Consider the following 17,579-nt stretch of genomic DNA (forward strand, 5'->3'; position numbering starts at 1 on the left):
AAACTTCCTGTACCCACTTCTGTATTGGTCACTTTGCATTTTTGCTGCTGATTCTTCACTTTTGCAGGATGACAAGCTGTTCAGGCTGCTGCTAATTATGTGCTCACTATTATGGTAATTGGCATCTCTCAATTTTGTTGTTATGACTACAAAGTCCTTGGAAACAGGCTGCTGCTGCAGGAGGGCTGCAGCCTGTCCTGCTGCCTGACACTCATCTCTGCTGCTTTCTGCTCTGCCTGGCCACGTGTGCAGCTACAAACTGCTGCAGAGACTTTGCAGAGTGCTTGGCACCAGGATGGGATGTAGGAAACGTCACAGAAATGCAAGTTCTGCAGGTCTGTCCATGTATAAACACATATAATGCACTTTTCTCAGTCAGAAGTGACCTTAAATCCCACTCTGCAGCAGTGGAGTGCAGCACTAGGCTTGACCTTATGCTTAGGTAGTCTGCTGTCCTCATTTCAGCCAGAAAACTTGGGTGAGTTGCTGTTCCTGATGAACCTTGACCTCTTTGGTAGCCTTAAGGTACCTCTAAGGTAAACATCCTTAGGGAAAACAGATCCTGGGAACTGGCAGGCTGTACATCAAATCCTGTACACCCCTGTGCATCATCCTGAAAGGGTGACCAGGCAGCACAATCTTTGTACTACTGTGATTAATATTAAAAAATAAGGTTCCCTTGTGTCCTAGTAGATTTTCCATCCTTGTTCCCCCTGTGTTTTTGGGTTTTGCAGCACATGCAGAATCTCAGGAATTTAGTCAATGTATGCCTGTAGGGAAACAGACTATGTAAGGAACTCTCAGCTGATTAAATCAGTAAATCCAAATTGAATCTGGACCTTCTCAGGAAAGCCCAGGTTCAATTTGCATTGATTGGAGGAGTGATAATACACTGTGAGCAGAAAGCTCTGCACAGAGAAGTGCTTCAGTGAGGAAACCACTGGCACTCATTAGTCATATATTCAGATATTGCCTGGACATCTGCAGACTCTGCTTTAGGAAGATTTGTGGCACAGTAAATATTTGTCTTACAGCTCCTTGAAAAAGGCTTTGAGCATATAATTTCTACTTTTAGAAGATACATTTTGTAATAGGAATTTTCTTTGAAGGAACCTGACTCGAGGCCTTGGTGCATCTGCATAAAATTTGATATTATGGGAGTGAAACACAGCTTCTCCTCTAGATGGACAGATTTATCTTACACAACCCCAAATGCAGGGGGATCAAGGTTGTGCAGGACCCAAAGCTGAATTAACACTGGTTTTGAAATAACAGCCCATTAAAAACCACTTCAGTCCTGTAATTCAAACTCCATAAGCCATAACACATCTCTTTCAAGCCCTTTGTCTGGTGGAAGGAGATCTTGTTTTTATTAACTGTCCCAGGGGTGAGACAGCAGCAAATAAGAAAGAATGAAGAATTTATTAACTAACTGCAGATATTATTGGGAATATTGGGAGTCTTAGAAAAAGAAGTAAAACTCTAACATCCAGAATATTGGATATCTGGTGGCCTCTAAGTTTTTAGGGTTAATAGGATCGACTCTGAGGTATTTTTGCTCTTCCATTCAGAAGCAGAATGTTTGTTCCTTCCACTGGGGGAACAAAAGAGCTGAAATACATCAGCTTAACTTCAGTCTGTTTTGGGAGTCCAGCTCTGTGCAGCAGGCAGGATCTCTCTGGAGTATGTTGTACACTGGAGATGCTGCTCCATGCCTTAGAGGTAGAAGAGATCCCTTTCTGTTCTGGAAATTACCATGGAACTCGTTCTTCCTGGTGTTTAACTACCTGGACAATGATTTTGCCACCACAAGCAGATTGTTGCCATGCAGACTTTGTAATAAATTCCTAGTTTGCTTATGCAGCTGTGTAAGCAGCATGGTTTTTGTGGCAGCAGAACAGTTATTGGTAATGGACCTGGCTCTTTTTCACACTTTGTTGTCAATAAGAGTGGAAGGATGATTAACCTTCGTCTTGAATTTCTGGGTGAAATGTGGAGTACCAAAAAAGTGCAAACCCTAGGACAATTCCTGTAGGTGGCATTTTTGGGAATGTTTTGGAACCTGCCTGAGGAAAATTTAAATATCCCTGATATCCAGTTATTCAAGTAGTTTCTTCTGGTTTCCTGGGGTGCCAATCTGTTCTTACCCCAGAGAAAAGAGTAAAGTGAGAAAACTTTTAAATTTGAATGAAGCATAGCTGTGATAACAGCAAACCCTGCTCTTCCCTTGGGCTATTAATGTTCCCAGGTCTGTAATTTCACTCAGTTAAGGCAGGAGGAATGACTGCCCAAAATGAGCACTCGGCAGAGTACCTTTGGAAATTAGTCATGTCTGCTTTGTTCCACACTGAGATCAGAACTGTGCTTTTGCTCAGACTGCTATCAAACAAACCTGCACTCAGGTGAGCACCCACTCTGAGACTTGGTAGCCTGGATAGTTTGTCAGGTGCTGTCTCAGGATCTAGGACTGAAAATTTCCCTGGGAGCTGCCCCCCTGAGATCCCTGCTGGAACATTTGTTATCTGCTATTCCAGCATCAGCTCTTTTTTTGTTAAATTTTGTTAAATTTGGCTTGCCTCCTCATGGTCAAATGTGATCTGTGTTTTTCACAGATCTGTCACAGGAAAATAAATGCTTAAGTGGAACATTTTTCTTTATGGACTGAGAAACCCTAAATTTGTATGTCAAGCCTGGCACACGCTTCTTTGTAGGAGGTCATAAAGTCTGTAGGCTGGAACACAAGTCTGCATTCAGTCTCTGGCCCTGCAGCCATCCATTAATCATTATTTCCAGTTATAAAACAATATATTCCTAGTTGCTTCACCAGGGTTTATGGGGATTAACTGTGAGCAGAGCCTGGAAGTGCCCTGGGTGGACCCAGCTCTGGCTACAGGCTGTGTCTGGGAGAGGAGGGGTCAGTGTGGGTGGTTGGGGACTTGGTTGAGTCTGTGTACTCTCTGCCATGGGAACTCTGTCCTGTTTAACTCCAGCCTGGCTCTTTGCTGTTTCCTGACTGCTCCCCAGCAGCCCTGCACAGGACAGGGATGTGAAGGACAATGGGATTTTTACTGCCCTGCTTTGCCTCAAATGAAGTGAAGCATCGTGCCTCAGGCTTTTCCTGCAAACCTAGCAGGTTGCTATGGATTAAGCTCCTTAATCAATCCAGACAAACCATTCCATGCTGCTTCCTGGTGGTCAATACCTCCAGTCACTTGCCATTTCAGCAGCTTAGAGACTAATGATCCTTCATTCTGCAGACAGAGATGTGCCAGAAAGCAGAAGTTGCTAAATAGCCACTCTAGACAGAGCTATAAAATCCTTTTGCCTCTGTCCTTTCCCACCACCATCAGCTGGTAGCATAGCAACTGCTGAAGCTGCTTGAACTTGAGTTGACCTGAAATTACATATGTCTCAGTTTACTTGTTTATTAAAGCCTTTCTACTTTTTTTTGGGTGCTTGTTGAGATTACATTTTTCAGTCCCTGTGGGAGATTAGCAGCCTGTTCATGCAGAAAGTAGAAATAGACTTAATAACGTGTGATGGATGAGCTCAGATGGACCCTGGAGTTGGAAACAAGAGGGAGAGCAGAAGGTGGCCCTGAGCAGTGGTGGAGGGACCCTTGGTTCTGGCAGGATGTGGACACAGTTTTCCAAATAATTGTAGAGATTTAGAGGAGCCATGAGGAAGAGCAGCATCTCACAGGCTGTTTTTTGAGACTGTAGTGGTGAAGTGCCTGTTAAAGGAATCAGAATGAACTGGAAATCAGCAGAGATTGTGGGACCTCTGGGATTTCTCACCTGGGGGAAGAGAGAACTCAGGTTCATGAGTAACCTGCAGCTTGAATGATTGTTGGTGCAGCTGCAGCAATTTCTAGTGGAGGAATCAGTGTTTTGACCAGAGTTTCTACAAAGCTCCTGTATTTTCATCTTGTTAAAAAAGAGATGATGCTTAGTTGTCACACTTTTGTAATTACTGTATTCAGATATGTTCTTATGTTAAAGTCTAACTTGTATTTCTTCATGGGTCATTTCCAGATTACTGTAAAACCTTAGTTCACACATAGCTGATGTGCCTGTCATCAAGTCCAGGAAATGAGGGAAGGAACAAAAATTAAAAATTACTAATTGTTGTGTAAGGAAAATACATCAAAGATAAGTCTGGAGGACAGGAGTTGGTCCAAGCATGTTGGACATGTTCCTTGTGGAGCAAAATGGAGCAGTCAGATGCTGCATAGAGAAATTCATGGTCTTTTTACTTTTACTGGCATTTTGGTTAAATGAAACCTGAACCATTTTTCTGTGTGTGACACATCTCAACAGATGGGACTAAGACACTCCATTCCCAGAACAGTCTCAGTAAGAGAATGAAATCCTTTCCCTGACAGGCTCTTTGAATGATTAAATCAAAGAGCATCACTGTCACCAGTGCATGCTCTGGCTGCTTCTATAAAAGGAAAGTGAGTTGTGCTCACCTTTCCCAGAGAAAGGCATCGTAATTTATCTTCGTGTGATGGGTTTAGACTGCACCTGAGTTCTGCTGTCCTGACTGAGGGCTTTCAGGGAGAATTCAAGGGGCTTAGAGGTGCACAGTATTATTTCTTGGCATTCCCCTTAATAGACTGATCCAGTACCTCTCTGTGTTTCATACTGAGGGCCATGTGCTGAGGAAATAAAGAGTGAGGAGGTAAAAATGCATATTTTAATACCAGTCAAGAGATGGGGGACCAGGGAGCAGTTAATTTTATCTGTCTTAGATATGTGCCTTAAGGTGGTGCCTTAAGGTGAGCCCATTCTCTCCACTGGCTGTTAAGGGAACCTGAGATAATTAGAGCAGGCTGGGACATGGAGAATTTTCATGGTGGAAGTCAAGCTAATTGCAATCAGCTCATGGATGCCCAAAGGTCCTTGTGCTGGGCCTCTTGTGGTCCATGAAGGATCCCTGTAAGGAGAACCCAGACATCCAGAAGCAACAAGAAGCACACCACTGCTCTTCAATGTGATGTGTGTTTTGTAGCTATTTCGCAGCTGACAAACTCAGAAAATTACACATGCTTTAAAACTGAGAGTTAATTGTCCATGATTCCAGCCCTGGGGAGTTTGTCATTCCTGGAGATTACCTGCAGAGCTGCCTGAGCACTGTGGAGGGCAGCCCTCCCATCCAAGTGGGAAAGGTTGTCTGCTGGTACTCACAGGGCACAGAGCTTGGGATGTGTTTTGCTGCAAAATTGGAGATTCCTGCACATCAATACTGAGAGTCTATAGCCACCTTTTAAACTCTGTTACAGTGCAAATGATGACTCAAAGAGAAGCATTCAGGTCTAATCTATGTGAGTTCCTGTAATAAGCTTTACAATTAGAGCACAGACTCTTCCATCTAATTCACTTAATTTACGCTGGGAAATGAGATACTGTTCAACTAATCCGATGCTATTTTCTTTATTAGAGAATGAAAGCATCCTCTGAGGCTCTGGTGGGATTCAGGCTAAGCTTCTGAGGCACAAATAGTGTGAAATGCTAATGAATTAGCACGCTGCTGTGATTCCCACTTGGGCTCTGGTGCCCCTCTCTGCTCTCTCCCACCACTGGAAGGGCTGGCAGGAGGCACTGGGTCTGGAGCAGCTCGTGGTGCACTCAGGCTGACTCTGTAAATGTTTATTTGATAAAATGACACAGATGAACCTTCTTCCACCAGGATTTGTTCCAGCTGCCTTGCCTGGTGATTGCAGTGCTTTCAGGGAAGGGTTAAGAGGTTTTCTCCTGCTTTGCAGTAGCTCCTGTAAATGTTTTTTGTTCTCTTTAATCCTTGACAACCCAGTTGCTGAGTTTAGAACACATGTTCATGTCACCAAGGGGCATTTCCTCTTCTTCTTGAGGGGAAAATACGGAAAGAATGTTTTCTCTGTTTTCATCAGGCTGATGGATCAAGTTCTCCCTTCATATCTATGTACTACACCTGTGCTCTTGGGAGATGTTGAGGGAATAGGCTGTAGATTTTGGCTTTGGGGTTTTGGGGGGATGATAGGAGATAAGCATCCTGCCAAATATTGGGTCTCTTGCTCCACTGGCTTTCTTTGGTGTTATTGATTGCTGTCCCCTGGCTCCTCTCTTGTTTTCTTTGCTGTTGTGCTGATTCTCTGACCACTTTGCTCAATTCTTTCACATTTTCTGGCTCATTTTTACTTTCTCCCTTGCTTTTTGTACATGAAATGTGTAGTGAGTCCCTGTGGACAGAAGCAGCAGCTCTTGAGGGAAAAGCAAAAGGAAAAAAGCACATTATTGTGGCAAATGAGCATTTTATATCAGAGAGTACTAAAGTCACTTATTGCTGTGCTGGTAAATTGTGTGTTGGGAGGAAGCACCAGGTGGAGAGCAGGGACATGGAATTTTCACATGATCCAAAGAACTGGGCTCCATCCCACAGTGCAGGAATGCTCACAGAGGAGAAGAGGTGGAAATGGGATGTTTGCCTGCTGGGAATGCTCTGTCCATAATGGGTGGTTTGAGTGCAAAACTAAGCAGTAAATGCTTTGCACCTCTGAAATTTATAAAGCTGTGAAATCATTGTCCTATTGGTCTACAGGCTGTAGGAATCCTAAATCTTCCTCTTCCCTTGCTTTTCTGGATTTTGGCTTTAATTAAATATTCAGAATTGTTGATTTCAGAATCGGTTCTGGGCACTTTTCCTGGGGCTCAGACAGACCATATCATTCCCTGGTGCAATTTACCTGTCCAGGTGAATTAATGATTCATTTATTGCTGCTGCTGGCACATTCTTATAACAGTTGACACGTGCCATTGCTGTCAGCCTGATACAGCACTGAGAGACAGATCTGAATGTCTCTCTTAGACAAAAACTATTACTGCAGTGTCAGCACAGAGAAATCTTCTCTTGCTAAATATTGTAAAAGCCAAGTGCCTTTTTTCTTTTGTTGAAACATGGAACTGGAAGTTTGGACCATCACTAGAAAGATAAACTTACCTGCTGCATCTATGACAGTGGTAGGAGGTGTGAAAATAAGCAATGCTGGTGTAAATATTGACATCCAGAGCTCTGAAGACTCATTGCTATTGTATAAATCTAGAAAAGGTGCCCATGGATGCTGCTCAGACAGTCTGGCTGTTGTAGACAACTATACAGACACTTTGTATTCTGTGTTTTCTGCTTAAAAGAGTTTTGAGAAGCTTAAAATTTGGTTTCCTTTCCTTTCAGTCCCATCCTGATCAGTTTGACAAGCAGGGTTCACAGCTGCTCCTTTAGGACCTGGTGAGAAAAGCTTTTATAATCCCCACGAGGAGGGGAATGATCAGGATCATGTTGGAAATCAGATCCTCCTTGTCAGGGAAAGGTCTTTGTGCAACGGGTCTCATTTTCACCTTTTCAACCCTCAAAGAGTAAGAACCACTTCATCTCTTCTGATCTTGTTTTCAGAACCTCGGCTCTGTCCTATGCACATGAGAAAACAAAACATGGAATTGTTGCACTGGGTGCTACACCAGCTGTTTGTGACATTAAGGGTTCTTTTTGTCTAAAATCAGCCACAACCCATCCCATGCCAAAGAGAGTTCATGGTCACCTTATCTGCACAGTTTATCAGATGGCTTTATTACTAAAAAGGAAGAAATTAAAAAAATAAATCATATAAAATTCATAGTTTAAAAGGAGTATCCAGCTGTTTTAAGATTGCATTTTCTGTAATGTTTTTCTTTATGGATTATTTCACAGGAGAAAGTGGTAACAGTTGTTGAGGATTCTTCTCTAGTTTTTCAGACTTCCCAGTGGCATCTTAAGGATTCACGGAGCCAATTATTCTTCCCTCATGTAAAAATTGCTTACAATTGCCTTGCTTAGAAAGCCAAATAGAGAAATATTTCAGCAGTTGAGTAGAAACACTCAGGAATATGTGCCTAAGAGTAAAACACATTTGTTTTCCACAACAGTTGGAAAGTAGAGTGTTAATGGTATTAAGAGTGTAAGAACTGAAGTGTCTGGATGATGCTCTTTGCATTGTAGAATCCCAGAACGGTTTGGATTGGAAGGAAACTTAAAATTAATTTCATTCCAGCCCCTGCCATGGCAGGGACACCTTCCACTGTCCCAGGCTGCTCCAAGCCCTGTCCAGCCTGGCCTTGGGCACTTCCAGGGATCCAGGGGCAGCCCCAGCTGCTCTGGGCACCCTGTGCCAGGGCCTGCCCACCCTCCCAGGGAAGGATTTCTAATATCCAACCTATGCCTGTCCTCTGCCAGTTTAAAGCCATCATCTCTTGTCCTGTCACTATGAATGACAGAATTTTAGGTGGTGCTGCAAGGAACAGGGATTTGGGCTTGATCTTTGTGGGACTTCAGATCCTCTGTGATTCTGTTTGCTCTATTCTGGTCCTAGATGTTCATTTTGTTTTCTCACACTCTTTGCATTACTAGAATTCATTTCATTTTCAAGCTCTAACAGTGTTCAGCCCTCTGAGCTGTAGATGGGGGCTGTATTTTCTGTTCCAACAGGAGGAGAACGACACACCCCAATTCCCTTTTTGTCTGCACAACTGGACCTGGTTTTAGATTCAATAAAATATACCCATGGTCAAAAACTCTGGTTTTTAGGGATTTTTAAATGTTTTTTAGGGTTTTTTTTAATTTTTTTTTATTTTGAAGTGAGCTCCCATTTTTCTGTGTCATTCCCAAGGCTGGGGTTCAGCTGGGTATTCCAGCTGCAGGAATCCAGTTCCAGATGTGCTGCTTGAAGGGGAATCTTTGGTTTCTTCCTCTCTGTTTGGAGGAGGTGAGAGAGTGGCTGAAAGGGAACACCAGGCCAGGCTTGTGATATAAAATACTGCTGGGATGAAATGGGGCTTAAAATATGGTTGTTCACAATTACATGTGTACAAGGCCAATCTGTCACCATGTTTATTTAATCAAGGTCAAACAGAGATTTTAATTAAAATAGTGAGCTCATAACATCAGGCTGGTCATCTGTAACCAGCAAGTGGGTTTTGAAACAAAAAAATGTTCTCATTTATTGTGCCAGTTTTGCTAAATAATGGGTAACTTGTTTAGATCACTTGCAGTAATTTGGCACAGAGTGATATTAAAAAAAGTAAAAGCTTTTGCTCCAGTTGGTGCTAGTAGGAAATAATCCATTGTTTTCAGTGAGGTGGGACCTATTCTTTAAAAACTACTGGAACATATCCTTATCTTAATTCCTTAAATTCAGAAAACAGGAGCAACAGTTTAAATTCCTACTTTTATTGCATTTTACAGCACCTGTTTTTTTCAGTGGTAGAGAAAGGGGGAAATAAATGGGGGAAAGATGGGAAAGATGGGAAAGATGTTTGTTTGGTTTTTTTTGGTGGGGATGATTTGGATTGGGACAGAAGTAGGGAAGATGGGCGTGTTGGGTGACACTGTAATTTAAATCAGTCTGGCAATAGCAGTTACTAAACTCGCTAGATGAGATCTTCATGTCTGCTTAGTAGGATAAACTGCTCTATTAATTAAGCTCAGTCCCATAAATCTCTTCTAAGTTGCCATCAAATCCCAAAGTAACCTGGATCATGTCGCTATTGAAATCTGCAGCCCAGGAGAATGGAGTTTAATATTTCATTTGTCTTGTTCAGCTATGATGTGATGTAAAATGTAGTTTTTGCATTGGGAATAAAAATAACCAAGTCTATCTTTTAATTGCCTTGCACCAAGAAACAAGTAATAAACTGCTTGTGATCTATAATAATTTGATTTTTAATGAAAATGTATGCACATATGCTTTTTGAAAACAATTTTCTTGGAGAAATAACTTTGTAAGTCAAAACATAATCAGCCTGGCATTTCATATCAGAAAAAGATTCTGACAGGTGTTATGGAAGTGCAGAATTAAAGCAGAAACAGACATTCCACAGAAAACTTATCTGGAATCACTGATTTTTGTTCATGTTGGATACCTGCTGCAATTACAATTTAGATTGTTCTTTCTGCAGAGGTACAATGCACCACTCCTGCAGTCAGTCTCAAGGAGATAGAATGTTTTGTTGTAAACAGTTTAAGGAAATGAAATCAATCATAATTTCAGTTGATCCTTTTGTGCAACAGTTTCTTCCTCTTCACTGAGCAGATCTTAACCTGCAAGAATTGTCCTGAAGGGAAAATCCAATCTTCCTCCCATCATGTCATGCTCAAAGCCTTTTCTTCCACATTTCTGTGGGTCCTGGATTCTTCCAGTTCTTTGAGGAATCACCTTTAGGAAGGAGGGGTTTAGAATGACTCCCACTGAACTTGAAATTTCTTGTGTTGTAGCATTTATGTGTTTCTTTTTCTGAGACAGAGATCACAGGATGGTTTGGGTTGGAAGAGACCTTGAAGCTCATCCCATTCCACCCCTGCCATGGGCAAGGGCACCCTCCACCATCCCAGACTGCTCCAATCCCCATCCAGCCTGGCCTTGGACACTTCCAGGGATCCAGGGGCAGCCACAGCTCCTCTGGGCATCCTGTGCCAGTGTTTTAAGCCCTTCTTGATAAAAATATTCTTTTTTTGTCACCTGATTTTCATGAGAGAATAGATTTTGTGTCCTCTGGGCTGAGGGCAAACCACATTAGAGTGTGACAGAAGGGAAGGTTGGGAAAGATTCAGGAAATTGCTCATAATCTTGCAGAGTTCAGCTGAGGTTTTCCAAGGTGTATGTTATTCATGTGGTTTCCAGAATACAAGTGTTGTTTACACTGACAGAAAGGGGGGACAGAATAATAAAAATCAGGAAGGCAGCCAGAGCTCTGTAGATTTTATTTATTTTTTATTATTTTTTTAAAATTTTTTTTGTGGCTTCCATCAAAGAGGGCTGCTGAGATGTCTTTTATCAGCTTGCTTTGCTTTTTCTCACGGAGGTCATACTCAATAGCTGATTCCTGCCTCCTCATGCTGCTTCTCAAACATCCAGGCACTCTTCAGGTCTCATGCAGACTTTCTTGAGTACCCTTGCCCATGAAGTTGAGCAAACTTTGCAATCAAACACCACAGGAGGTGTTGATTTACTGTTGCCTTGGAGTTTTCTTAACTCTGAGCTACCAAGAGCCCCACTTAGAGCCAGTTCCAGCAGCATCCTGGCTGCTGGGCATGGGAAGATCACTGGTGTTTAAATTTTCTAATATTGTCTCAGCCAGTGCTTTGATTAGAAAATAAACCCTGGTGTTTATCTCTGGTTTGGGGGTTAAGATCAGAAAATGAACAAGTGACTTGAGTTTTCGTCCTGTTGCTAATTGTGTCATGTTAAGCACTAGGATTTGGCTGAACCCCATCACCACGATCAGTGACTGGGATATTCTGCTGTGTCAGGTCACAGGACAGAGGAAGGGCTGTGCTGGAACCCTTTTATTCATTGTTTGTGCTAAGGGCACTCTGTTCTCTCTTATTTAGGATTTCTTTCCCCCTCCCTCACCCTCCAAGATTCTGTGAGTGCTGTTGTTCATGTGCTTAAAAGAGGGATCAAGTATAAACATCATGATGATCAAAATTAATGATTCAAAGACATTTTAAAAACAGAAAGCTGCTTTGTGGTTCCTATATTTTCACAGATGTTTCTCAGCTGCTAACACTACCCCCAGTGCAAGGGGGTTGAAATTCAAGCACAAAAAATTCAAGCCCAATTCTTTCCAGTAATTAAATTTCCAGATTAAATTCTATTAAAATATTCTGTAAATGAGAGAGGGGAAACTGTGCTTTTGTTACAAAAAGTTTTGGGACAGCCTTACTGCTTACATGACAGAAATTTGGGCATTTTCTGACTCCTTGTGATTTGTTTTTGTGCCCAGAGCCTCCCACCCCGATCGCCCCTCCGGAGCTGCTGGCCGTGGGAGCCACGTACCTGTGGATCAAACCCAACGCCAACTCCATCATCGGGGACGGGCCCATCATCCTCAAGGAGGTGGAGTACAGGACCACCACGGGTAACTGGGCAGAGACTCACATCGTGGACTCTCCCAACTACAAGCTGTGGCACCTGGACCCCGACGTGGAGTACGAGATCCGAGTGCTGCTGACGCGCCCCGGGGAGGGGGGCACGGGACCCCCCGGGCCCCCGCTCACCACCAGGACCAAGTGTGCAGGTAAGGCTTCTGCTGCTGCCCTGCTCCCCAACAGCTGCTCTGCCTCCTCCTCACTGCTTCTTCAGGGCTCTGAAATGACAGCGTGAACTTGGATCCATCCTTTCATTCCACAGGCAGGTGTTGGTTTATGCCCATGGTTTATCTGACAAACTCTTGCCACAGTGTGAGGCTGCTTTCTGTCCAAATAGGCAAATGACTTTTTTTTTCTGACCGGTTGTCCAGAAAGAAAATTGTTCTTAAGACCAGTCTGTGATAAAATTTTCACCTCTAAGTGCAGAACCAAATTCATGTTGCTCTTGGATAGTGGATCTGCAGTGGTTATTCAAAAACTGGCACTGGTATCTGAGTGCACTGGGGTGAAAGATGAAACATTTAATTTTTAAAATATGCTTTTGTGTTCCATTTGATGGAACTGATTCCTCTCCTCATTTGTGACAAAGGATTGTGTTCAGACACCATGCAGCACCTTCCTTTTCTCTTTCATATTAGAATGGATCAATTCTGATCCAGGGACAGAGTAGTCTATCTTTCTTTCTAAGCCGTATTGGACTTCCCGTGAAAAACTGACGGATGGTGTTGCTCATGTTTCAGATATATCGGTTATTCATCCTGGTGTCATGCATTAATCATTAGTCATTAAGGGAAATCAAGCCCTGTGCCTGGCAAGGGGATGAGCAAAGCACTTTTCTGCCTCACAGCTTCTTTCCCACCACACAACTTCATTTTCTCACATTTCTGTAATTTTTGCAAGGTCCTTACTGTGGTGTGAACAAAGAGCAGGGACTAAAAAGCTGCTCTCCTTTTGCTACAAACCCTTCCCTCCCCACAAATTAGTGGTTTACAACATCTGGATTTAAGTACTGAAAATCTTATAAGAACATTCTGTTTCCTGTTACTCTTTCTGATCCAACAGCAAATCTAAAGTGGGAAGAAGGCATCCAGAACACCCAAAATCATTCCAAGATGGGATTAAGCAGTTATTATGTTATTAACTAATATATTAATATTAATATATATATATTACTAACAATGTTAGTGTTCCTCATCCACTTCATGGCAGGAACACTTCCTCTTTCTCCACCAAGAGAGGAAGCCTGGCAGGCTGACTGTGTTTTGGGTAGCACATCCTTTATTTTGAAGGTTGTAAATTAGCAGCCATTCAGTGCTCCTTTGAGAAGGTTTGGTTTAAAATCAATAAAGCTGAGCACCCTGACATGGAGGTGTTTCCTTGGTTCAGCACCTGTCCTTTGGTAGAACACAGATGTTAAAGGCTTTGCAGCAGCTGTGTGGAAAGTGTGAAGTGACATTGATGATGTCCTGGCCTGTTTGGGAAGTTGGCACATGTTGTGCTGCTCACCTTGTGGCTTTCTTCTCCTTCCCTAGAGTGGTCAAATTCTCTGACATCACCAGAAGTCACTGCAGGCCTGGCCTGGGACTGTGCATTTGCAGATGGAAATGTGACATGTTTAGATTTGCTCTGGGGTTGATGTGTTGTCACTTTGCAGTCACAATCTGCAGCAGCAAAACGTTCACACCTCTCTGTCTTACCTGTAAAAAATGCTGGGTTTGGCTTAATTCAGGAGTTGAGATTAAAAAATATTGACTTTGTGCTTAATACTGTCCCGTGTCCAGATCTCTGCATTTCCTGCCCAGCTCAGGTATCGACTGGCACAGAGAAGGATGACGTGGATAATTTGTTCAAATTGGCAAAGCTGAGGCACTTTCTGGTTTCCATCCTATTTTACTAATGAAAATCTAACTGGAGAAGGTCATTCTGTTAATGTTAGCTGTCATACAGGCCTTGTTGAGATTGATGGTGATGGCATTTATGTTTTGTTTAGGGCACTGGGTAGGAGAAATTGTAATGATCTTGATCTAAGCGTGGACCAGGAGGAAGGGAGAGATTTAATAGCTAAAGATGTACAATTTCACCAAATGCCAACTTGAAATGATAGAAAAGAAAATGCAACTCATTATTCCAATTTTCCTATGTCGTGGAACTCCTTCAGAACACCGTTTTGAGGGTAATTACACAAAACTTTCACGGTGAAGATTTTCAAAAATGTGCTGAACTGAGAAAACAGCTCTGCTGCCTTGATTTTCCTAAGAGTACCTAATGAATGACATCAGGGAAAATTGAAGGGTTTTAAAATAGTTGAGGGATGAGTGATGCTGCTTTTTTTATGTGAATTTTTTTGTTGTTTTATTATTTGTCTTTAGTTTTTCTGAGCAAGAGGGAAGTGCCAGACTCCCACATATTTGTATGCAATCAGCAGGTGATTGGAGCAGCCCACTTTTACTGCCCTGGTTGTGCTGTGTTTATTGAGCCCACAAATAAAGGTAACAAAATTGATTGCATAAGTAAGAGTAGAGAATATCACCTGTACTGGAGAAGCATTTACTTATTTAAATTGCTAGAAATCAGTGCAACAATAAACAGAAAGTGGCTGCAACCTTCTAAGAGAGGGAAGTCAATATCCCTTGCACTGAATGCTCTTCCCAGGCTCTTTCCACATGGAGACTGTATATTTTTTATTCTAGGGAGGCTGAGTCACTGCTGGCCTTTAATTTAAGCACAAGTTGCAATGAGATTCTTATTTTGAGATGAAAATGAGAAGGATTTGGGAAGGACCATGCTCCTCTTGCATTTCAAATCAAGCAACAGAAGTTCATTTACAAAGTTGCCCTTGTCTGCTGTGTGTTTCTTGACTGTCAGCTTTGTATCAGAGGAAAAGCACGTCCAGGATGGTCCAGAGTGAGCTCAGACATCATGACAGCTCTTATCAAAATCATCCATCAGTTTCAGATTTTGATCACAATGAATGGAAGGTGTTTATGTAGACTTGAAAGGTTTTTTTTTTAATTAGATAAAACTCATAAGCTAATTATAGAAGGTCATGCTCTAAATGAGCATAAAGAAGTTTTATTAAACTGGATAATATCTAAATTTCTGTTTAGCAGTATGTGCCCAGGCTTGCTACCCTACTGGTGATGCTTTTTGGTGTTTTACAGGACAGCATTACAAGACTTAATTAATATTTAATCTATAGAAATAATACTAAAAATGAAATTCCACTTTACCTCTGAGGAAAAGCCAGCTGCCTGAAAATACAGCAAACCCTGCACAAGTGATTTGCTTATTTGTTTGTTGCAGGTTTTGTGTTTTGGATTTGAGTTTGGTTTTTCCATGGACTGTGACTTGGGAGAGGAAAAGAGGAAACGACCTTGAGGCAAAACCCAGGGAAGTGTCAGTCAGAGGGAAGAGCTGCTCAGCAGGGAATGGGGAAAAGAGAGAGATTGTTTGAGGTTAAGACCAGACACGGGGTTGAAGGTTGGTTAAAGGAAGGATAGATATAAAACATGAATGTTTATCCCCAAAATAATAGGTTGAGGAGATAACAGGATTAGAACAGTGTTTGAACACAGCTCCCAGTAGTGCCTCGTATTCAGCACTGGTTCTCTGAGTGTGGGGCCTTTTTCACCATCCTCTATAGATAAACAGAGCTTTTAAAATCCTTGTTTCATGGCCTTTGTTCACAAGAGTGTGCTTTGGGAAGCTTGAGGCTTATTTTCTTCTCTGTGCTTATTGACTATTCCTCTGCCTTTTTTTTTTCCTTTCTTCAGTTTCCACAGAAAAGCAGAATAGGGGAAAAGTTGTTTTTAGCTCTGGTGGATGGAAGAAAGGAAAAAGTTTGCATTTGAGGTCATCATCATGCAGGGAATCTCATCTGAAAACTGCTTCTGGTGGGGCAAACTCACATGAAAAACAAGGCCAAAGAGTAATATTTAAATGAATATTAATAAAGGGACAGAGTAAATACTTTCTTTATGATCAATACTTGCTCCTGATTAAAATACTGTCTGGAAAAGCTGCCTTGAAGATTTTCTTCCCTTTAGCTCCATTAGAACATTGTCTGATCTTCATTAGCTGTGGAGATTAAAGAAAGGGAGCCCCAGGGGGACCTTCTCCCTCTCCAAAAGTCCCTGAAAAGAGATTGTAGCCAGGTGGGGATCAGGCTCTTCTCCCAAGGAACCAGTGGCAGAAGGAGAGGAAACAACCTCAGGTTGTGTTAGGGGAGGTTTAAATTTGATATTAAGAAAAATTTCCTCACTGAATGGGTTGTCAGGGCAGCCATCCATCCCTGGGGTGTTCAAAAGCTGTGTGGATGTGAGCATGGCTTGGTGGTGAGTGTGGTGGTGTTGGCTCAATGGTTGGACTCTGATCTTAAAGGGCTTTCCCAGCCTTGATGATTTTATAATTCTCTGTCTTTTGGCTGAGAATTGGATGTTGTTGTTGGATTTGTTGCTGGATGATGACAACAGGTTGTAAAATGATTTGTAAAATGAGGATGGTTTCATAATTTTGTGGCTTGGAAGATGGAACTGTTCAGTCTGACAGGAGAATTGTTTGGTAAGGAATGGGAAGGGAGAAAAAGTCCTGAGAAACCTCATCATCTCCCCAGGAAACACATGGCAACGATTCCTCATGGAACAGGGCTGTGATCATAGGAAGTTTGTCCTGCTATGAAGAATTCCCGTGGCTCACACACAGCCTGTCCCTTCAGATAAGCTGCTGGAGACTGCCTTAATCAGCACAGGGTGATTTAGCTCCTGCAAAAAAGGAGCAGTTGTCAAGATCAATACTCAATTTTTGGTGTAGGCCTAGGGAAATAAAAGTTCATCTTGAATGATGGGGCTGGATTCAATACTCCTTTTAAAAACAGTCTGGATTCAGTGGCTGATACAAATGCAAATGATCTGAACATTCTGAGTTTGATATGGTGCTGCCAAGCAGTTGGGAAACTTTTTCCTCTGGTGGTTGTTACCAGGTGACTTTGTTGCCATGAAATCTAGTGAAGCTGATCAGTAGTAAGCAGATCTTGTCATATTTTGTTGGTTTAAGACAATAGTTCCAAATTTATAGAACTATTTCTGGTTTTTACTTTATTCCAGCTGCTAGAAAAAGAAGGTGTTTGCACACTGTTAGGAAATGCATGAGCTGAACAACCACAAGCACGTGCACTGAATATGAGTTCAAAAAAAGCTTCTTTCTGGTTTAATTTTAAGGTGATATCTCCCATTAAATAGGAAACTTCCACATGCTAATGTTGAAAAATATGATTCAAGGTTGCTACACTGCTGCCTTAGTTTTTTGGGGTTTTTTTTGTCAAGCTCATAATAAAATAAAAAAAAATTATAACTCAGATCTATGAGTCAAAGCACTGCACAAAAGGCACATCAAGCGATTTGAAAGAGTGTTCTGTACAACTGATTTTTTGGTATTATTGAAATCACTGAATCACAGACTAATTTAACTTGAAGCTACTCTAAGCCTTGTGCTGAAAGACGCATTCATTTCCCCTATTAATATTAAATTTTAGCTCTTGGCTCCAGTCTCCTGTAACTTCAAATGGAGAGGGTGGGGGAAATAGAGGCTTTTTTAGCAAGTGAGGAATATAGAATATAGAATATAGAATATAGAATATAGAATAT

The 17,579-nt window shown here is 41.9% G+C and overlaps 1 protein-coding gene across 7 annotated transcripts in view; it reads left to right on the forward strand.

Moving 5' to 3' along the window:
• Positions 1-17,579, forward strand: part of PTPRT (protein tyrosine phosphatase receptor type T) — a 435,686-nt gene that overhangs the window by 201,670 nt on the left and 216,437 nt on the right. For all 7 annotated transcript variants that reach the window (XM_015647508.2, XM_033519067.1, XM_033519069.1 and 4 more), the window contains exon 7: positions 11,793-12,086. In XM_015647508.2, coding sequence (XP_015502994.1) covers positions 11,793-12,086 — 294 coding nt within the window. The remainder of the gene's footprint in view (positions 1-11,792; positions 12,087-17,579) is intronic.

The sequence above is a fragment of the Parus major genome, chromosome 20 (genome assembly GCF_001522545.3).
Source record: "Parus major isolate Abel chromosome 20, Parus_major1.1, whole genome shotgun sequence".
Taxonomy (NCBI): Eukaryota; Metazoa; Chordata; class Aves; order Passeriformes; family Paridae; genus Parus; species Parus major.